This window comes from Chaetodon trifascialis, chromosome 15, assembly GCF_039877785.1.
Source record: "Chaetodon trifascialis isolate fChaTrf1 chromosome 15, fChaTrf1.hap1, whole genome shotgun sequence".
Classification (NCBI taxonomy): Eukaryota; Metazoa; Chordata; class Actinopteri; order Chaetodontiformes; family Chaetodontidae; genus Chaetodon; species Chaetodon trifascialis.
In genome coordinates, this window is record NC_092070.1 from 14,802,254 (window position 1) to 14,825,610 (window position 23,357).

The following is a 23,357-nucleotide window of genomic DNA, read 5'->3' on the forward strand; positions in this document are numbered from 1 at the left end:
AGCTAATTAGGGAGCATTTAGACGAGTTCACAACACAGCCAAGATTGTTGCGTGGCTGCTGCAAATATGTGCAACCCAGTTGAATTAAGAGTGATGTAAGAAAGTGTGCCAGAGAAGCTGCAACACCAGCAAACAAAACCTCAAAGGGCTTCAGTGTACAAACTCTGTGCACGAGCTGCAGGTGAACATCTGATTCAACAGAAACCCTTTCACAAGACTAATCCTTTGTTTTTGTTATTTCCTGAACAAAATACATACCACATCTCCTTTTCCTCTCCGCAGTTTCCATGATGACTGACATGCCATCAGCAGAGGTGTCTGTGTCCTTATGATGGTCAGTACTGTAGCAGACTGCTGTAAGAGCGCCACAGTTACAGCGCTTTTAGCAGCTTGTTTCCCACTCATGTAAGCTGCAGTTGTGGCTGGTAGGTGTGTAGTAATTGTTTTTCCCCCTTGGCATTACTCCTACTCACAGCTCTCAAGCATGTATAGACATACAGAACCTCACACACAAAGCACACACACACACTGACAGCCTCTTTGACAGTTCCTGCCTCTTGACAGATGACAGTAGTGGTATGGAAATAGCCCTCATTCCTCCCGCTGCAACCGCCCAGTCTGGTCCAACCAGCTCTCTATACCTCCTCTAGTCTCTTCCCTTCTTTTTATCCAGCTCTGTTCTCTTACACTTTCACTTCAACTCCCTTTGTCTTTCTCTTCAGACACAGCTGCATCAGCTCCTTTCCAAATTTCACCTGGATAACACTCAACTCTAACATCTGCCTTCCTAATAAAATATCTAACTGCCAAAAGGCCCATCTTCTCTTCATAAAATCCCTGATATTTATTGCAGTGATGATGGGGTCCTGGCCTGCATGTCACATGTGCAGTCCTTTTAAATACAGTCCACTCACCTTAAGAGCATCAGCTACAACTTTTATGAGGCTGGAGTAGCAGCCACTGCAGTCCACAGTGCTCAGGTTACTGTCCACTTTTACTAAAAACACTAGTCTGAGGTTTCACCATCATTCACCACGAAAGCAAGCAAGGAGCACAGATCTGCCAAAATCTCATCCATTATCCATCTTTCAAAAAGTTCTTCTGTCACATTAATAATAACAGAACATTGGCCTATTTTCCCATTTGCCTCATAATGCTGGTATTAATTATATTGATTTCACAAACTTATTTAAAAAATGGTGATTTATGTCTTTATTTCTTCAGTAAAACAAATATTGACAATGGAACGTAATGATGAGCCAAACCAAGACACAGCATTCTTCAATTCACTCCCACATGAAAATCTACAAAGAAGACAACCCCAGAGTTAAGAGTGGTCGTAAAAAAGGTTAGCAAAGATCAGTTAAAGAGAGGACATCCAAGCTGACATGAGACTGTACAAAGAGATGCTTTGAGCTTAATGCTAATGCCAGCATGCTAACATGCTCACAGTAACACACTGATGTTAATCAGGTATATCATTTACCATGTTCATCATCTTAGCTTAGCGTGTAAGCATGCTATCATTTGCAAATTATCAGTAAACACAAGCTACACCTGAGGCTGATGGCAGAAAGTCAGTATTTGGTCATAAACCACTGGACAAAATGAGATGTTGACCTGATGAAGGCACAACAGGAAGTCACCGAAGTTATTACAATTCATCTTGAAGTGGATTTGATGTCTGTGCAAAATTTCATGTCAATCCATCCAATAGTAGTGGATATATTTCACTGAAAACAGCAAGTGTGAACTTGATGGTGGCGCTAGGATTCATCCTCAGTGAAACATGTCTGTATGAAATTCTGTGGAACAAAGCGCGGGCCTACCGACAGAGAGACTCTCATGGTTAAAAATAAGAAAAGTTTGTCTATTCAGGAAGGACTAAAGCTGCTTGGTCTTTCAGCCTCGTAAACACATCTGATATGAAAACCACACTGGTGTCCTTGGATGCAACACTTGCTGAAAAACACCTAAGTTTCATCTTTGTATTGAATTAACTGATATATGTGAATTTTGTTGCATAGTGTCCCAGAAAAACCTGTCAAATGCAACAAAAGGTCTCTTTCCACTGTTTGCTTGGCTCACTGATTTACTAAATGTTTTCAAAGTCTGCAGCAGTCACTTGTTGTTAGCTATCATCTCACAAGAGACGCCCCTTTATGAAAATTAGATTACAACGAAAAATCAGAGGTTACATCAAACACAACATGGTCGTTTGATTCTTCAAAGACTCTCAAACACCCTATAACACAATCCCTTGAAGCAAGACAGTCTCTTCACAGAACCCACTAGTCTCAGTCACTTATTCATGAACAAGTAGTGCCAAATTTCACTCTGAAGGAACGCGTCCTCTTCCCTTTGGATTTGAAAAACAGCTTGTGATTGGTTTATTTTTGGGCCATCAAATGTCACGATCTTCAGACAAATTAGTTGAGCGGTTCTGGCAGCGGTATCCCTTGTTCTTTATCTTTGCTCAATTATGAGCATGACTGGGAGCACAGAGGGTTTTTTGTTATGATGATCTTACTTCAAGCGTCATTTCCTCCACGGCAAAGTAGTGGATTATTCTTATTAGGTGCATCTTTTAAGTTAAACTGATTTCTTAAACAGTTTTGCAACTGATAAGCGATCAGCTCATCTGTCCGTCTACCATCTGTCAACTGCTGAAACTCAGACCTTTTCTTATCACTCAGTCTACATCCTGTTTAGACTCTCGCTTTCGAGCAAAGACATTCAAAAGGTGATTTTGAAAGTGTGCCATTTACACTATTCACAATCTGTAGGTTGACAGTGGGCGTAAAGGTATGCTTGAGATGAACTTTATTACTCCTTTGTTTTGTCTCTCAGCTTTGTTGCACATAATGCTCTTTGTAATCTCACATGCATTCCTAATTGACTAATGATTCAGCTGTTGCACAATGCTACTCCTACTGAGGATGCAAAACTAAGCCTCAAAGAACCGCCTGTTTTCTGGCTTTAAAGTCAGATCTGTTTAGATGTCAGCCATGCTAACAATGTCACCTTTCCCTACCAGCATGCAGGACTGCTGACAGCACAGTCTGGCCTCTTGATAAGGCAGTTTACAACACTATAAAATTCCTTTTGGAAACCTGAGAAGATAGTGATAATTTGTTTTCTCTAACGTAAGCTGCGAACATTAGCTGGCTAACTAGCTTACTTAGAGGAGGTAGCATTACTTCCAAGACCTCATGGGACATAGTACATTATTTTGTGAGGTTACAGGTTACGCTAAAAGGGTTGTATTACCCCAAAGTGTGATCCTGGGTGCTATCAGAGTAAGCTAATGCTAGCTGCTCTGTCCAGCTGTATTACTGTAGATAAGGGTTTTCCAGCAACCCATGTCAAACTCATTACCAGAAACCTAAACCTTTTTTCTTGTTACAATTAAAGTGAAACAAACTGAACAGGGAAACATAAATAAGACCCTTGTCTTGCTTGTCGAAGCATGTTGGAAAAGCAGCTTAACAAGGTTATGTTGTGGGACTAACTAGCTCCAAACTGTAATACAAGAACAATGCTATTCCTTGTCTTCTGCGTGGGTCATCAACTAGTGAGGATGCTGATTTTTTGCCGGGACAGGCAGCTTTAGCCTCAGTCTTTTAGCACAATATCATGTGACCATTAAATATTGCTATCAAGTGCATATTTTAAACCACTTTAGGCTTCTCGATTTTAAAATGAGCCAACTCGAGTCAGTCAGGCATAGCAGTTAATGCCCTAACTAAGGGGGGCAGGGGGGCAAACGTCAGTTCCTGACCTTTACCAATTATTTTGTTAAGGTATGTAGTCCCATATTAACCACATGTAATACTGCTTTAAAGGACTACTGTGTAAGATTTACTTATTGCAGAATGCATACCATGTTTTAGTTACCTTAGAATCAGCTCTACACATCTAAAAAGGGCGCGGATCCTCTTCCACGGAGTCCGCCATGCTGTATCACCATGTTTCTACAGCAGCCCAGAACAGATGAACCAAACTCTGGCTCTAGAGAGTGACTTTTTTGGCGCTATTCATGAGTTTCGTGACCACTGTAGGTTCTGAAGTGAGGGGTAGTCATTTGGTTGCAATCTGCAACCTCACCGCTAGATGCTACTAAATCCTGCAAACTGGTCCTTTAACCCATAGCACATACTGGGTGAATAAACCAGGCTACTCTGCTGTGAGGGCAGGACATATGAGTCCTCCAGAAACTCCAAGCAAGGCCTCTATAAGGAGCCCTGAACAGGAAATGACTTAAGTGTCTCACCGGCCTACAGTCTGGTATGGAGGCAGACAAACAGAACCTACACGTGACAGAGAGACCTGAGTTCAGCAGCAGTACAGGCTGTTTATATTGAGTTAGGCCTTAAATCTGAACAAGACTAAAGCAGAGATACATGACAGATAGAGAGAGAGAGACAGGGAGGGAGGCAGAAAGATGAAGAGACGATCCAGCTGCCAAGTAGGACTCCACTTCTGTTTTTTTTCTTCCAAGACAGCAGGAAGGAGAGGAGGCGAATGAGGAGGAGGAGGGAGAGAAAAAGAGTTTCACAACAGAGTTTAAATCTGAGCCAGGCTTTCTTTATTGCACAAAATATGTGGGTGGTTAAGGTCAGACGATCACTTTTTCCCAGGTTCTGCATAAAGGGGTTTTCCAGATTACGAGCCTCTGCACACACAGGAGCCCTTTCTTCGGCCTCTTATCTTCAATCTCACAAGATGGGCACTGGTTAGAAGTAAACAACAGTTGCATCATCTCCTCAGAGGAGCAGACTCTTGTCTTTTCTTACAGAAATAGGTGAAAATCAGAAAAAAAACATCTGGGATGACCTTATTAATGGAACAGTTGTGGCACTGATAGTCAAATTCATTCAAATTTGTCTCCTCAAAATTACATATTGCTCATGAAGGGAAGTATTCAGGGTGGATGGTGGGGGTCAGGCTTCACATCCTGCATGCCAAAACACTCTGGTTTAGGTTTGGGACAAATGACAGCTTGGCGTAAACGTGTCCTGTGTCATGTCACTGTAGACTCTTATTAATAGGTTACTTAACCAAGACCACAACCTTTCCCTTAACCACGCTTAATTTGCCACAAGCCAATACTGTAGGAAAACCACATGTCAGCAAACAATTTGCAGATTTGTTCAGTAATGTTTTATGGCTTTGCAGATATGTTCATTTAATTTCCTCATTACGTTGATTAAAAAAAGTAATTTGGGCACCATTATGTTTCATTTTTTGCCATTGAAATTAGGAGTCTACATTTTTTTAGGGAGATAGGGTTTATGCATTTGTTAAGTATTTAGCGAATGGACAAGACCAGCTGACAGTTGATGAAGCTTCCCCATGGAAATATAAATGACACTGCATCAATATTTAGTCAATACCCAATTATTTTCAAAATTGCTGTCACTTGCTTGAGATCAATGAGGCATGGGTCAAAACCCTGCCGAATACCAGCACCCTTAAAGCTATAATTAACATTTTTACAGTGTATAACAATTTGAACTAGTGTTGTCAAAAATACTGATTTTCTGATACATATCAATTCTGAATATTTTAAAGGGTTTCAATACTCATTTTCCACACTGTCGATACATGTGTGTATCAAGCGCTCTTTGGAAATTTTGAGGCAAGTCAACAAGTAAAGGCGAAGGATGCGAGCAAGCCCTTAAGCAAACGATGCTACGGAGCAGTGCTAATGGAGGTCTATGAGACCAATTCAGTATTTCATTAAAAATTACAACACGAAATTTTTCATAAAATCCCCAATCCTTATAGCCTGCAGCTAATAGGAGTAAAACAGGGAGAACACAGGAGGAAAATCTGAAGTGAAAGAGGCATGAAAACAGTGACTGGGCAGACATGACAGGGCTGGCCAGTAGTATCACATACAATTATGTAAAACTTTTAAAGTGTCATGCATTTCCATATCAACAGTTCTCATCTAACCGAAAACTAGCAGATTGGCTTCCTCTTCCTTTAAGACTATAGTAGGCAGTGACAACTGCTGGAAGTACAACATTTTCCAATGAAACTAAGCACACATATGGCCTCCTGACAGCTTGCAGGCATGTATGACTCCTGGGAGCTTCAGCAGTGCAGAGCTGCTGATGTTTTCAACATAGCTGACTGGCATTCCCCCAAGGGAAGAACAATAATTGCTCATTATCGCTTTGGTTTAGGTAAAGTCCATTTATGAGGGGATTGATTGTGGAGCATTTGCAACATGTTCCTCTGGCCACATTACACTATCATGAGCTCTAAAATGCGTTTCTCAAGGTGAGCTGAAGTGTATGTGTTCAATGCATGATGGAAATTCAGCATGACAGAGGTCAACAAAGGGATTAAACACATGTATGGAGGAACCTGTGACCGAGAGCCACTGTAAATCACTCATCCTCTGAGATACCCTCAAGGCTCTTTACGTGTGTGTGTTACAGTGGTCATGACCCACTCAAAGCCACACCAGATTATCAATCACACCCAATCATCATCCGTGGAATGCACTGACATTGATGCATCATGACTTACGAGAATGTGGACAGGGAAAGTGTGTGTGCGTGTTTACAGCAGTAGGAGGTGTGTGAAAGCACTTCAAGTACAGCCATGAGAGGAGCTGCCGTTGTCCCCGCGGAAAGCCTGGTTATCAATGCCCTTGTGGACTATTCTGGAGCCCATTGCCCTGACCTGCTCGGTCGAGGCCTTTCCTTTTATATTTCACAGTCTTCACTATAGCAACAATAACCGTCCTTTCTCTGCAAACAATTTAACAATTCACGGGTCAGGGCAAAGGAAAAGAGGAGTGAGGAGGAGAAAATCCTTGTGACACATCATACTATAAATCACATGACAGGAACAGAAAACAAGGGAGGGTATCTCCCTTTTTCTTTCAGGGCTGCCTTTTTGTTATGACTGATTCCTGTTTATCTATACTCGTTTTAAGTGTGTACGTGTGTGTGTTAGTATTTCACTCCAGTAGAGAAGTGACAGTGAGCGGCCCGAGCCTCTGACCTATAATCCACTAACTGTCATCCATATCCCTCCCCACTTGATCTCCTCCATTTGTCTAGGCATGGAGAGGGCTCGCAGCTCACACTAATCCTCTGTGTGCACACCATATAAAGAGATGCACATTCATATGCACACACAATCACACACACATATGCCTCCACAAGTGAAATAGTGGAAGTAGAGAAGCATGAGGTATACACAGCTGGGCTGAGCCTTGCACCACTAACCTACTTTGAGAATCCGAACACAGCATCCGCTTCCCTATCAGTCTCTCTTTGAATCTGTGCCACGGCTGCACGTCTCCATCTCCATCTCTACTACACAAACAAACACACCGTCACAAGCGCACGCACATACAGATGTGTCAAAAAACACTGACAGGTTGCTGAAGAGCCCCCGTGTCACATGGTCATCCTGCTGTGCTGTTTGCAGCCTTTCTCGGCGACAAACGGAGCACTGCTGTCATTCTGAGCAGCACGGAGCCGATGATGGGGAACGTGGAAGAAAAGACTGCGACTGCAACATCGTCAGCCTTCTTCACAGCACCAGCGGCGCAGTCACAGCTCATCCTCTCTCCCTAAGAAAGAAGAATGAATTTTGCATGATGCAGCAGCATCTTAGCAAAAAAATACGGAGTGGGGGTAGGGGGTGGAAACATGCCCATTTTGCAAAAAAGAAAAAAAAAAACAGAGTTCTGGCAAAAGTGGATGTGCTGTAGTAGTTTAGTGACACATTGACCCCCCTGAGTAAGTCACAGAGTGTTACAAATCCCTTCTTAAAAGCAGGGCTGGCACTGGAGTGGCAGTGCCACGAGCCCCCAAGGGGAGACAAGAGGGCTGTAAGAGGCTGGAGGCTGGCCAGATGCTCTACACACACACACACACACACACACACACACACACACACACACACACACACACACACACACACACACACACACACACACGAAAGGGACAGAGCAGAGATGTACAAGAGTAGCGAGGACTAAAGAGCTGAATGTGAAGGAGCATCAGAATAAGCGTTTTGTGGGCCTGAAACAGACCCGCAGCAGAATGTTCAAAGTTCACTCTGAGGGTGGGGGTGGGGGGCACTTTTATCTTTGTTGTCATAATCTTGTGGTTCCTGCGTCTTCTTACCCACCACAGCTACAATATATCATTCACAGCCAGTGAGGTCTGACCTTGGGGCTTGTCGACGAATGATTCAGATCATAGGAAGGAGAATTAGGCCAACAGAAAACCCTGGATTTTCTGGAGTTGCAATAAACTAAAGCCTTACAACAATGTAAATGCGACCATAAAAGGCATTACGGGATGTACCATTTCACACAACTGTGTCGTGGAGGAAAATATTTGACTGGATTTTTGTTTGTTGCTTGTTTGAAATGCGTGTAAAGCTGACAGTCTTGAGGAAGAGTAATGGTTTGATATTGTTTTTAGAATTCCCCCATCTTTTGAGAGCCAAAGGAAATATTTGACATGAGGAAATCTGGACCACTGACATAAATCAAGACGACAGTTATTTCTGTTATCAATTATTCTGGCCATTGTTTTCTCATCGAGTGTATAAAACAGCAGAAAATGTGATGCTGAAGGTGATGCCATCAAATCAACCAACAGTGTAAAACCCAGACACATTCAATTTACTACTCTGTAAAAGCCGCAAATGAAACATCTAAGAAGCTGAAACTAGCAGAAGCTGAGCCGATTTGAAAAAAAAAAAAAAATGAGGTTAAGCAGAAATGTCAAAATCCCTCCATAGAAGAATGAAGAGGTACCAGCGTGAATCATCACTTTACAATCACAAAAGCCAAAACTAATCAATGGATTAAGTGAAAAAAACAGATGAAGCTTGGCAGTGTGATGATTAGATGGTTGAGCATCTGCTAAAGAAACTTTAATCTGGAGGTCTGTTAAAAATCACAGTTGTATAATGACGCTGTAGGCCAACATGGTGTCAGCAGAGTGAACTGGAGACCATTGGAGAGTGTGTTGTGTTTCCAGAGTGTGAAGCACTGGATGTACTGGCAGTCAGAAGGGGATACACCTTTTTCCTGCATCTTCTGCAGGTCAAACAATCTTACATAATTGTTCCAACCCTCCCTTTTCCTGCCCGCTCCGCTCGGCCTTCTCTTCCCTTTCCGACGGACCTGAACCACACACACACACGCGCGCTTTAATGGAAGCCATGAACCCAGACTCCCACAAAGGCCCAGTGGTGAAGCAGGACGTTCTTTGCCTGAAATTCACTTCAACACATGACCTCAGACTCCTGGGGCCTTTAGCACGCTCTGATTTTTCTTTCCAAAGGGGAGGAAAAAAGCTTGATTTGCCTCACATCTCCCCTCCACGAGCCCCTTGATGGTCTAAATGCAACAAGGAGAGATCCCAATCTGTGGCTGTTGAGCAGTGGACCTATGCTGGTCAGCACTGTCTGTTTAATGAAGAAGAAACTGGATACTCTCCTAAAAAACCCTGCGTGCTTTTCCTCCTCTGCTCCAGAGGAAAATTAAGTCCTACCATCAGCGTCGCCACTACTTATAAGAGTACTTCAAACCAGAGAAAACAGAACGGAGGTCCAAGAGGATTTGCGCACACGCCTCATGTTCACTTTAAACTTAGCTTAGCTTTTATTGATGCAAGTACTGAAATCCAGAAAGTTGACTTCCATATGGGGTCAATCTGTCTTAACGTCTGCTGAGTCCAACTTAAACCACTAAGGGGGTGTCATGGGTAAATGTAATGTGCTATCTGATATTCTGTGAGTCAACAAGAGTCGTCTGTGTTCAGACCTTTGTGTCGGAGATGAAACACACACAGACTTCTGTCTATAGAGTAACATCAAGCCACATACAGAAGCCAGAAGTCTTTTCTATCTCCTCATCAACTTCTAAAAGCATTTACTGAGCTGTGGTGAGCTGGACCGCTGGTGCATGGTGAGTGTGTGAGAGGGCACAGCAGTCATAACAGAAAACACACACTCTTTAACAGAGGTGAGTCACACTGGTAGAGAGAGAAAGAAACCAGGAGGCCTTTCCTTTAACATCACATTGTTTTAAAATGCAGAGAAGGAAACACCAGCACGTGTTTGCTTAAGATACTAAAACACACGCATATAAACAGAAAAAAAATCATTCTCAATAGCGAAACATTTTCAACTTTTGGGATACGCACTTCTAGTCACTGTCTTGCCTTGAGTTACACGAGACGATTGATACCATTTTTTGTATGTGTGTATGCTAAATATGAAACTAAAGCATAGCAGAAATAGAGCACAGGTTGCAGGAGGTAAGTGTGCCATGTTTTCCTACATTTCCTCCAGTAACTTAATGTTTCACCATTTAAAGAAAAAGAAAAAAGACATCCTTTATTTGTCACTCCACATGCACACACATGCCATGCTTCAGTGAAATTCTTCTCTGCTTCTGACCCATCCTGGTCTCTGCAGCAGACCATGCCACCCATTTAACAAAATACACTTGAATTTGAACCTGCTACACAGGCCTCAAACTCAACTCCCAACCCTCTCTGAACTTAACAAGACCATTGGACATGTGCTTATCCTCAAGATACACTGCAGACGTCATACTAAAACCGTGTTATTTCCATATGACATACCCTCCACTGTAAGTCACCAGACATACTGTGGGGACGTCACTTGTACGGAACTTTTTAGAGTTTTGCCGCACCATCCATCTGGTGCTCCACAACATCCTGCAGGGCCCTCAGGTCCTTCACCGTCACACAGGCTGCACACAGAGCCTCACTGCCTGCCAGGGCCTCCTCAGGTTGAAGTAAACACCCCCGGCCTACCACGCTCCTGATAGCCACAGATCTCTATAGATATCTGCAGTGCAGGTGAACCAGATGACCCTTCTCCAAGGGAAAGTTAAAATATGGCTAGGCGAGATATTCAGTTTGGATAGGACTGAGAGGTGTGTGCTATCAAAGCATGGTTTGTTCCTGCGCTCCATGAAGATTTCAGGACGCTCCTCTCTGAGCCACTTGACAGCATGTGGGCTGCGGGGGAAAGACAGCAGCTGCAAAGACAAAAACACAAATCCTGAGCATAGCAGGAAGCTGCTGGCGCTGTCCTGCGGCCTGCAGATGAATAGCTCGCAGATCTCAAAGCCCAGTGCGTCGTGTGCGTCCCTCCTCGCCTGAGTTGGGCTGCAGTGTGCCATAACCCCGCAGACCACACACTCACACACACACACACACACACTCGCGCACTGAACTGCCAACTTTAAATGGCTGGTTTTCACAGTGTGTAAATAGAGCGGTCTGTAGCCAAACTCACAAGCCGTCACAAGTCGTGCAGTGAAACCAATGTCTAGCATAAATGCTCTGATTCATACCATATGGCCATCACTCATTAAGACTCTATTGAACACTGTGCATGCAGCTCGCCGACTAACAGAAATTACACTGCAGCACTGAAGCAGGGGGAGCAGAGACACAGTAGGTGTACATTTGACAGCCTGTCAAAGTCATTCATGCAAAAGGAGAATGTGTTACAGTAAGCTCAGTCAGACAGACCTCACTGTAGCAAAGCTTTGCGTGCTCTTGTTGGCCCATTGTCCATTGAGCGACTATTGTGGCAGAAGGCATTGTATTGTTGACTGTCATGCGTGTCAGATGGATTGCTATGGACCTGTTTTCTCTAAGCCTCGTACAGTACAGCCAACTGTGGTTGCAGAAAAGCAACAGTAGATACAGGAAAATAAAGTATCCAACAGAAGAAAGCAAAAGGATGTGTAGTATAGAAGAGTATACAATAGCTCTGTGAGGCTGTACTTAGGCACAGCAATGCTTTGAGCTAAACAGTTGCAGCAGGCTAACATGCTCGCAATTACAATGATAACAAGTTTGTGTTTAGCATGTTGTTCACCTAGCATGGTTTAGCATGCTGACATTGGCTGATTACAGCGGAACAGAGAGTACGTCTGAAGCTGACGAAGGTCAGGCACTAATTTGGATAAATTAAAATTTTAGCTTGATGGTGACATTGGATGAAAAGACTGAGGATCACCAAAGCTGTTTCAGTTAATCCTCAGTGGGATATGGACGTCTGTAACAAATTTCACAGCAATCCATCCAATAAATTTTGCTTCATCTGTCAAATTCATGGTGGCACTAGAGAAAAAGTAACTCATGCTTCAAGTCATTCAGATTCATCCTGTGGGGGCCACGAGTGTCTGTGCAAATTGTGATGGCAATCCATCCAGTAGTTGCTGAGATATTTCAGTCTAGACCAAAGTGGTGGACCAACTAACCAACATTATCATCCGCAGAGCCGCACCGCTAGCGTGTGTGGTATTACCAACACAACTCACAAGCTGGTGAAACTGAAAAAACATAGAGGGAGATGGAGAAGAAATGAAAACTGAATCCCCATCAAAAATTGTGACCTGGTTTGATGGACGGTGATGGATAGCCGGAGACTGCTTGCTGTTGAGTGAGTTAATTATGACAGAGCAGAAGGACTTTCTCTGGGAGAAACCCCTGTAATACACTAGAGAATTGCTTCAGTAAGAATATCTCCTCTGCTGCCACTCTTTCTCACTGGCGGCACTCCATATTTCTTTGGCCGTTGTCCAACTTTGCTCTGGCACTTCATCCCGCCTTATCCCCTCCACACACACAAACACACACACACATCTCCTGTCTCGCTCTCTCATTCCCTCTCAGACATCTCACCATCACTGCTACTACGTCTGTGTCTCATTCGCTCTTTGTGGTCACACGTTCTTTCCATCCTCGCGCCTTCCTCGCTGTCTATTCTCCATCTGACACCTCGGTATCTCACTCTGTCCACTGCTTTCTGTCCTCCCTCTCTCTCCGCTTGTGGCCTGGCAAAGTGCGTGTGTGTCCCATTGTGAGGAATGACTGTCAGATGTTGAAGTTTGTCAACCAGCCAGCCACCTTGAGCAGACCCACGTCTGTGATCCACACCAGCAGAGCCGCTGCTACTGCCGAAGCACCCAACTCTGCTGTGGGCTCATGTGTGGGTGTGTGGGTGCTACACTGTTCTAATAAAAAGAAGCAATTTGTGGATAATGTTCCCGACTGTTCAGCACGAAACTAAACACCAAAACAAAAAACAGGAGCTCTGCAGCATCTCTTCCCTGCAGCATCCAGGACTCTATTTATTCCAGATGAGAGGCACAGACTGTGGCATAAATCACACACTCACACCTGCTCACATGCACACACACACTTATCATCCTAGCTCATGACCCGTCCGTCCATCCATCCATCCATCCTCACAGCAGACAGTGCCATGAGGGAAAAAGGAGAAATTTAATTTGTGTGAGTGTGAGTGTGTCAGCGTGCAGCCATGAATATATGTGAGTGTGTGTGTTTATGTGCTCCTGGCTGTTGTCAGCTATCCCTGGTTGGCATCACAGCACCATATGTCTGTCCGTGGGGCTGTGCTGACATGTGCCACCGCTGGAGGCCAGGCTGGCCGCACACAGCACAATGACAGCTTTATGCCCACATGCCACGCATTGCAATACTCCAGCTAAAAGTCACATCCCGCAGCTCTGCAAGCAGTGAGCACATGGGACTGAACACTGCTGACATACAGAGGTGAGACAGCATGATTTCTCACCTGTAGGTTTCAATCTTACAAACTGAACTGGTCCACTGGGTACAGGCCAAAATTTCAAACCAAAAGACCCAAAATGACCACAAAGAGAGGCAAAATTCCACAAAATGACACAAAGATATGCAAAAGAACCACAAAGAGACCCAAAGCTACCACTAAGAGATCCAAAGACCCCTCTTTAAGATGCGTTTGAGGTGACTGGATTGCAGTCGGATAGTATTGATCACAGGTGTAAATGCAACCAAGACAAACTGAGGGCGGATTGTGATCTGATTGGTCAATGCACCTCTTTTTCAGGGAAGCATTGTGACCACAATGAACACATGTGCAATTTCATTTCAACACCAGTAACTGGATAGCACTGGTAGCAGTCTTCTGCAAATAATATCAAAAGTATAGATTTGGCACATAGTCTTTATTCGTGAAAGTCTCCATCACTATCCTCTCTGTGTTCCAGCATCCAGATCGTCTTCTGGACAGCGTTGACACTGACCACAGCTGAAAAAAAAAACCCTCCCCTGCTTTCATCTCCAGCATTCCAGTTGTCAAAGACGCCTTCTTCCACCACTTCGCAAAGCAATCAAATGCCCACGCAACCAGGCAGCTTCACGATTGGCTATCAAGATACAATCTGACTACGAGACGCATTTTAATGCAAAACGTAAAGGGGGTGAAAATGACCACCAACAGGTTCAAAATGACCACAAAAGGATGCAAAATGGCTTCCAAGAGATGCAAAAGGATGCAAAAAGACAACAAATACTCAGTTTTGTTCCTGTGTAGGAGGGATGGGAGACCTTTTACATGTCTATTAAGGGGGCGGTTGTCTTATAATCTATCCATGGCTGTAGGCTATTTGCAAATAGCAGCTATTTGTTGATACTGGGATCAATACAGTTTTGTTTCATATTAAAATTTCCTGTTAGAATATTTAAAGTTGCTTATTTGTAATTATAAACAGTTCTGTTGATTATATACAGTTTATTGTTGCCAAAAATCAGGGTTTTATATATTTTCACTCTTAAAACTGCCCCCGTCCCACTCCAAAGTTTCTACATCCGCCCCTGTGCTGAACTGTATGCAGTGGGTGTAGGCAGGTTCGTGTTGCAGGATGTGGCAACACATGGTTAAAACAAACTCGGCTTTGGTCATGAGTCAATAAATGAATCCGTGCCTCATGGCAGGAGCTTGGTTGACGGTGAGAGGAAGACCTGTTGGGCCAGAGTGCCACCAGCCTAAAGCTGACAGAGGAGCAGGTAAACACAAGTCCACTGGCCGCAGCACTAATGATGATGCGGTGTCAGTCATCACGCTGATCCATTCAAGCCTCCTTGAGTGTTCATTATCACCCTGAATGTAGGTCAGTGTTTCCACCTTTACACATACAGCACATGAGGCATAATACAGATCTGGGAACCATCACAACAAAAAATGAGTGAGCGGTTTCTGCTCATTTAGGGAGGAACTTCATGTAAGTAATCTCTACCAGAAAAAGCTGCTGTAGGAAAGAAGACTGTGGACAGATGAGATCAATGCTGCTGCATGTGCCTGACACAAAACTAAACTCCATGTCATTACTAACATTACTGAAATCACAGATCACGGGCCACATCATTAACCATACCATTATTATTATTATTATTATTATTATTATTATTATTATTATTATTATTATTATTATTATTATCATCATCATTGAGAGACACTAAAAGACTACAGAGACACATGTCTCCTGGCTGTCAGTACTGAAACAGCCACATTTCGGCGGTTCGAATTGCATTGAATGAATCATACCTTGGTTGTCCTCGTCCATGATTGCAGCCTATAAATTAAGATCCACGTCCCCCGAAAAAAAATCGGTCACAGAAACTTCCGTTGCGCGAAAAATGTCTAATATACAGCAAATGCGCGTCCTAATTTCCAGGACGCATTGGGTGCACAGGTTGTCTCACGGGCAGCGTCTTGTCGGAGGAAATGTTGTGGCCATTGACGCCTCTCAGTCGCGGGGCAGTCCCTCCGGTTCCCGTGAGCGGCGTGTCCCTGCGGCGGCAGCGGCAGCAGCGGTGTCTTCTCGCCTACAGCGGCCGAGCGCGTTATCGTTATCCCTCCAAATACGCCTTCACTCCACTAGTATCGGGAGAGTAGTTGACATGGCTGCGTCAAGCTGGCCAACACACAGCTGAAGCAATATCGGAAGTGAGTGTTATTCTGCCTTCAAAATAAAAGACTTAAATGCGCGACACGAGGTTTATGAAGCGGGTTTCTTTATTTTTTTACCAAACAACCGGAAGTATTTGTTGTATTGTGTGTAAAGTGACACTAGTTGTTAATCCCATCCCAGCTCCGCTACTGCCCGTGCTGCGCGTCAGCGTTCATCACCGATCAGCGCCCACGTGACTCCAGGCAATAGTGACATTATACCCAAAGAGACATATCTAAAATGTTTTATTGATTATAAGACTCAGTTACTTCCCTCAAAAATTAATGGTAACTTAACATATGCTGGGAGAGCTCAGAAGAATGAGGGAGATTATAGGGAGATTATTGATTAGCCTACTTTCTAATGTATGCATGACTCTGGCCTTCTTTCTAACCATGTGGCATATTGTGCAGTGATGAAGTGTATTAGGTTACAAGTTATTTTTCTTACTATTCTTTTCTACACTGCCTTACCAGTTTATTTTGCACACCCAGCAAAAACTAATGCCGTCAACAGTCCTGCCTTTATGCAGGTTTTAGTAAAGGGTGTTGATTCAACTGTTTCTATCATTTTGTCCACCCCGTTCAAATCAGTGAGAGCAGGCCAGATAACAGAAACACCTCTGTATAATGCAATGTTGTTCAACAGCACCACAAACTACATTACAGCCTTCACGTGAGACAGTGCAGAACTGCTGTATTAGTCTTAGTTAGGTGTACCTAATAAACTGGCAACAACAGCATATGCAAGAACAGATGAAATGATTAGTTGATTAATCAATTACTCAAATGACAGAAAATTAAATGTCACTATTTTGATAATCGTCGATGTCAATTTTAATTTGAAAACATCTCATGATGTCAGCTTCATAAATGCGAAGGTTTGCTGCTTTTCCTTTTAATTATTTCCATCCATCCATTATCTATACCGCCTATCCCTTTCGGGGTTGCGGGGGGGCTGGAGCCTATCCCAGCTTCAATGGGCGAGAGGCGGGGTACACCCTGAACCGGTCGCCAGCCGATTGCAGGGCCCTTTTAATTATTTGAATAATCTAAATTGATTTTCAACATTTTCTTTTCAAAGTCCATTTTCATGATTATACTTATGTACTTCTGCTAAAGCAACATTTTCAAGGCAGGATTTTAACTTGTAACAGATCATTTTTATTTGTACTGTTACGTAAGTAAATGCTCTGAATACTTCTTCCACCACTGAATACCAACATCAACTCCTTTCAGATGTTTATGAATACAATTCCACACACAGAAGGCTGTTTATTTCCTGTAATATACACTGAGCTGGAGGACACTGAGGCTGACCGATCCAGGTTGACTCTCATGACAACATTTTCAAAGATAGAAAGGTTTGTGGAGAATCCTGCTGCCTCCTAAAATACGTCCAGCAAATTAATCCAAAATACAAAAGGCTGATTTCACATTAGACTGTTAGGATTTGTGGACGAGACTCTTACATAAGCAGGCAGAGGCATCAGGTTAGGAAATAGTGGGCTGAAGTACACACACACACACACACACACACACACACACACACACACACACGCATGCAAACAGACACACACACAGCTTTGCAGTGCTTGTTTCTACAACACACATGGTTTCAATTAAAGCATTCCTGGCTCCGCAGAGAGGGAGGGGGGGGTCTCACTTCCCGTGTGCATGACTCCAGTGGTCAAGCATGAACAGATGTTTTAATGTATTCAGTCATTTGTTTATTCATAGGTGTCTCTTTTGGACAAATGTTTCATTCTCAATCCTCTGTTCTAAACAATGTGACAGTATCCAGACATAACACAAACAGTTCTCCTGATACTATTTCTTAGAGTTGAGGGATTAATTCTCAAACTTTACACTGCATTTGTTTTGTTTCAGTAGAATAAAAAGCAAATTTAATTATCCCCTTTTTGATATACAATCAGACCGGTTTGGCTGATAACTGCTCCTGCAAACATTTGTAAAACTGCATAATATGGTGAGAGCTTACATAGAAATGTGTCTTATTCGCCTTAAATTTGCTTCACCATCTTTCCAAAAAGTCCAAAAAGGACAATGAGAGGCTCAAATGAGCCATTTTCTGCAAGTTCAAATCAGCAGGGCCAAAGGATTACACAATCCACTGAAACCCCCTCGATCCGGCACGATCCAGTCTGGTGCCAGCTGACAAGAGCGAGAGAAGCTGACAACCTGCAGCGAGATCCTGTAGTTACACCTGAATAAACTTCCCTAAGACGGCGTGTAAGTGTGAATATATCTGCTTTATCCAGGAATGGCTGGATATTAGGGTACATGCATCCAGACAGTGTTTGTTTTCTCTGCACTCTGGTATGAAGCGTAGGTTGTGAAGACCTAACCATGTGCTTTTAAAGGAATTCCTGGAGATGTGCGCCACTTTGCAAAGTGGAAAAAAACAAAGGAAAAAGTCTGCTAAGAGATGTGCGTATTGTATTTCTTGGTAAGTTTCAATGTGGTGGTGAGTGTGAGGAGGACACAGGGAAATAGTGAGTGTTTATTAAGGGTATATCTGAGTGAAACCCCTCCAGTTCAGGGCCCAGGAATAGTCTTTCTCCCTTCAGTTCCACTAGTTATGAGGTTTTACATACTAGGTGGATTGATGCAAAGTAGTTATCACCTAGAGCAAGCCCTGCTTTGAATATTCTCTGTGCTACAAGTGGAAAATAGGTCATATGCATAATGTTGGCGATAGCTTTGGGAATATGTTCAGACAAATACAGTGTTACTGTCCATTTATGTCAGCGCTGGACCTGGTCAAGCGGAGCTTCCTTCATTGAAAGTCAGACTAAGTTCCATTAAAAGCAATTAGATTACCGAGTCTGTCTCGCTGGCAGATAAACACACTCAGTTCGCTCTATTCCACATAAATGTCATGCTAATGTGTTGATGAGTCATCAGAGAGAGCTCTCAGTGTGGCCCAGATATCCTCAGTGATGAGAAGGAATGAGAGCATGCAGAATTTAACGCTTTAAAATCAACTAAATATCAATTTGGTTCAGTCGCTTCGGAGCGTGTCAGGCTGAAACAGACTCTTTCACATCCAAAACCACAAAACAAAGGCCGCAAAGTCATCACCAGGTCTGCGGCTTGAAGTGAACGTGTGTGGGGTTTTCCGGGCTGTCTGACCCATACCCCCAGGGGGACACACGTCTGGCAGATTAGGCCGACCATCATGGGAAACGTCTGTGGAACCCCTGACCGACTTCACGTGACCTGATTGAGCAGTCGTACCACTTCATATGCTCCAGTCACCACGGCAATGCCTGGAGGATGATCACCTCCTCCCTTTAAAGCTGTTGACCCCCACCTACAATTACAAAACTAAGCACTAGGTTACCCCCCCCTGTTTTTTTTTACCTCCACCTCCATGTAATCAAGTGCAATCACATTCCATAGCATAAACCCCCCCTGAGGTATCTGAATCCTGCTGTTTTTCTGTCAATATAAAAGGGATGTGAGGAGCCAGTGAGGAGCCAGTGGGGAGGAAATTGTGGTTATAAACCTGTGAATTATAGGAGCTTGTTTGGATAATGAACTGATTTGGATGGCTGGATTGCCATGAAGTTTTGCAGACATTCATGGTCCTCAGAGGATGTATCCTAATGACTCCCAGCGCCACCATCAGGTCGACATTTAATTTGTCCAGTACTTGTGTTTCAAAACAAATAATTAGCAAATGTTAGCGTACAAACACACTAAAATAAGTGGGTGAACATGGTAACCATTAGACCTGCTAAACATATTAGCATTGTCACTGTGGGCATTTTAGCATGCTGTTATTAGCATTTAGCTCAAGTACAGGCTAACAGAGCCACTAGTGTGGCTGTAGTCTCTAGTAGCACTTTTACACCAGAATTAGCTCACATATGCAGGTTTTTTCATGTTTCCATCACTGCCGTCTGGAGCTGCAGCTGATAAATAAGCATAACTACTGCAGCGTCATTTGACCCGGGAATGAATGAATGAACCCTTTCACAGTGAAGACAAAGCCAGATGTTAGTGGGTTTTCTCTCCAGTGTGAAATGGGCATTGGTCATGTTAAGCTGACGAAGAGATGACACAGTGAATTTCACCTCAGAAATCCTTTGACTGAGTCATTTTAAAGTGTTGTGCTGTTTCAGAGGTGAAGTTTTTCCACCGATGTTTGGGAGTTCCCCGTCCATCTTCCTCTCTGTGTTTATACCCCAAATCATGGACCAGACCGTCCTAAACGAGGGGATGTGACGGGGGTTTCACACCTCCTTCCTGTTGTCCAAGGTGAGGGGGTTAATATTTGGATGATGGAGGTCACAGGAAGCAGAGGGCAGCAGGATTTCCTCCTTCCTTCACGTTGGTTGAATATCCAGCTCCGCATCTCGGCCACTTCTTTCCTGCCACCATCTGATCGAAGGGCAAAGTCAGGTTGATTTTTCTGGATCCAAGAACACATGCGAGTAGAGCCTTTATTTGGAGCGTGCCTGCTGGGCACAAAGGCAGCAGTGTATACCCGAGAACCTGTGCGTGAAGCTGTGTGTGTGCCCCTACATCTGAAGTACAATCCTCCCAGACCTGCTGTGGTTACATAACAAGCTGTAAAGGTTATTCCTCCGAGGAATTTCACTACTGAGCGTATAGTTCATTCTCAAGCTTTACATCCTGCTCAATTACAAACTGAAACAACATCATCAGCTACCTAAGATGTTATTTCAGTGATTATAAGTGGAGAGATTATGTGATGAGGATACTACAGTACGACATAAACGAGTGGAACTTGGGGGTGCGACGTGCTGGATGAGATAAAAGCATGAAAAACACCCGTAGTAGCTGAACTATGATCCTTTAATACCTCTCTGTAGTTTAGAAAAATAAGCTGTTAAGTCAAACGCAGCAGTCTACACAGAAAAAAATGTAACGTGCATTGATGCTGCAGAAAGAGCATGATGCAAAATCAAGAGTAATATTTGGCTTTTCTGTGGCAGTCCAGCACAAAGGAAACAACTATTTTCACTTAATTTTGGCGTTCTGCTCAATATAAAATGTGTTTATCCAACAAATGAATGCAGGAATGTCATTTTTAAAAAGGCACCAACAAAACAATTGCATATTTGAATGCTCTCTTGCCTGTGTGACCTATTTTGGTCCCCCAAATATGACTACAGGAAATACAACAAACACAAATCTCCCTCCCTCCTCCACGTTTCTCTCTTTCTTTTCTTGCTTCCTCCCCTTCTCCTCCCCCACTCACACGCACTCCTTTGATTCAGTTTTGAGGTCAGCTTGGAGCTCATCTCAGCACCTGATCTCATCCTTTTTAACGCTTTGCATACGCCTCTCGTCCCCAGTCAGCAGCATTTAAACCAAAGGCGCAACTCGGGTCTATTTGAATAACCACAAAGAGGACGTTAGGCACAGTAATGCTCCACCAAAACCCCAAACTGAGGGTGAGAGGGATCAGCATAAATCACAGTTTAAAGACTAATGCATCAAAGCTCAAATCGTGTGGATTAATGTTTGATTACATTTAGCATTGGTAATCCATTCTCTAAGCATGGATGTGGTGTATTAATGTGTGGCAGGCACGCTCATGTACATCACGTCACAACAAAAATGCTGTTTGTTAATCTAAGGAACAGCTATGATTGGACACACAAGGAGTAATATGTGAAGTTTAATGTCTTTTCTTCCTCATTTTAGCATCTTGATTCAGTTTTAATGTTAAGATAAATTCGTCTGGTGCAAGGTCTGATTCCAGGACCTGATGTTTAGTTAAAAATCAGGCCTCGTTTCCTGTTTGGCTGAGAAGCAGACAAACAGCTTCAGGATTTTCAAAATGAAGTGTAACAGAGGCATGATCTAAAGGTTCAGATATGCACCGTGATTGATTCAACTTTACAGGGAAAATAGGAAATAAAAGCCACAGCCTGATTGTCGATATTAACCAAAGTTATTATTGCCAAAATAAATGAAATAATGGATTTAGTGGACGAAGGAAACTGTGAAGGAAAATGTTCGCTTCTTCAGCTCTGAATTAAAACTTAAGTTTCTCTTCAGTGTCACCTGGTATAGATTTATATCCTATGTGTGTTTACCATCATAGCCCAAGAAATTCTGGGATTTGCTGTATGTTCCCCAGGCAGTACATTGTTTTAAAGGAATATTTAGACAATTTGAGACACTGTTCATGCATTCACTTTGTCAAGAGTTAGATGAGAAGATTGATACCGCCCTCATATCTGTATGTTAAATATGTAACTGGAGCCAGCAGCCAGTTATCTTAGCTTAGCATAAAGAAGGGGAAAAGAGGGGAAAAGCTAGCCTCTGTCCAAATGTAACAAAATCCACCTTCCAGCACTTCTAAAGCTTGCTATTTAACACATTATGTGTTTGTTTAATTCATACAAAAACCAAAGGGAAGTCCAGCACATTCACCTGAAACAGAGCAGAGAACAGAGAAACAGCTAGCTGTATCCAGCCTTTATGTTAAGCTAAAGTAACTGACTGCTAACTCAAGCTTTGCTTACTGTTAGGCTGAATAGCCGCAAAGTACTAAGACCCAGAGATGCAGACCCGGAGACAGGATTTGTGTAAAACCAAACACAATTTATTAAACAAAAGGGAAACAGAAAACGCACTCAATGAGTGGATAAGAAACTAACAAAAGACGCACTCAAACGGAGTGGATAAACAAAAGGAGCTCCGACGAAGCGGGTTGAAAAAAACGAAGCACGCGTGGCAGCGGCAGAGAGGCAAGACCAGAAGACCAGACACTGACATGGGAGGATAAAGGAATAATCTGGCAAGGAAGAGAAGACCGCTCACTCCTTAAATACTCAGGCTCATCTGGGAAAATGAACACAGGTGAGTCGAAGGAGGTGGAGCTGGCAGCAGGTAAGGGGCTGCCCAGCCACGCCAGCAGGGGTGAACAGACAAACACACACGCAGGGAAAAGGCCAAAGAGACACAAAAGGAGAGACAGGAGGGCAGGATCCTAACACTGTCATGAGGGGTATCAATCTTCTCGTCTAACTCTTAGCGAGTAAGAAAATGAACGTATTTCCTAAGATAGTGAACTATTCCCTTAAGGCAGAGGAGAAAGACATGAATAAAAATCCTCACAAAGGTGTCACATTCATTTAAATTGTGACTTAACAAAGAAAACTAGAGAAGAGGAGATCTTTTACTATTAAGAGCAGGAGGTTTATGAAGTCCATTCAGGCTATGGGAAAGGACTCAACCACCAGACTCAGTTTATCATCTTTGAGTAAAGAAAAAGAGGCATCTGCTCTAAGACTGCATGTTAAAAACATCAAACTATTAAGAACTCATCTGTCAAACTGGTTTGTGATCAAACCTGGATAAACATTAACAGGGCTAATGCTTCACATACTGAGAGACCAGAATATCTAAACACACCAACCCGCAAGATCCCACAGAAAATGAACTGTTTAAAGTTTATGAATAATATGTAAGGAAGTGGGTTGTACTTTAAATATACTGCATTGCAGCTTTAATTG

The 23,357-nt window shown here is 43.2% G+C and overlaps 1 protein-coding gene across 1 annotated transcript in view; it reads right to left on the reverse strand.

The window, feature by feature from the left end:
• Window positions 1-15,767, reverse strand: part of cyth3b (cytohesin 3b) — a 38,576-nt gene extending 22,809 nt beyond the window's left edge. The window contains exon 1 of the mRNA XM_070981435.1: window positions 15,430-15,767. Coding sequence (XP_070837536.1) covers window positions 15,430-15,448 — 19 coding nt within the window. The 5' untranslated portion in view covers window positions 15,449-15,767. The remainder of the gene's footprint in view (window positions 1-15,429) is intronic.
• Window positions 15,768-23,357: the final 7,590 nt, after the last annotated feature.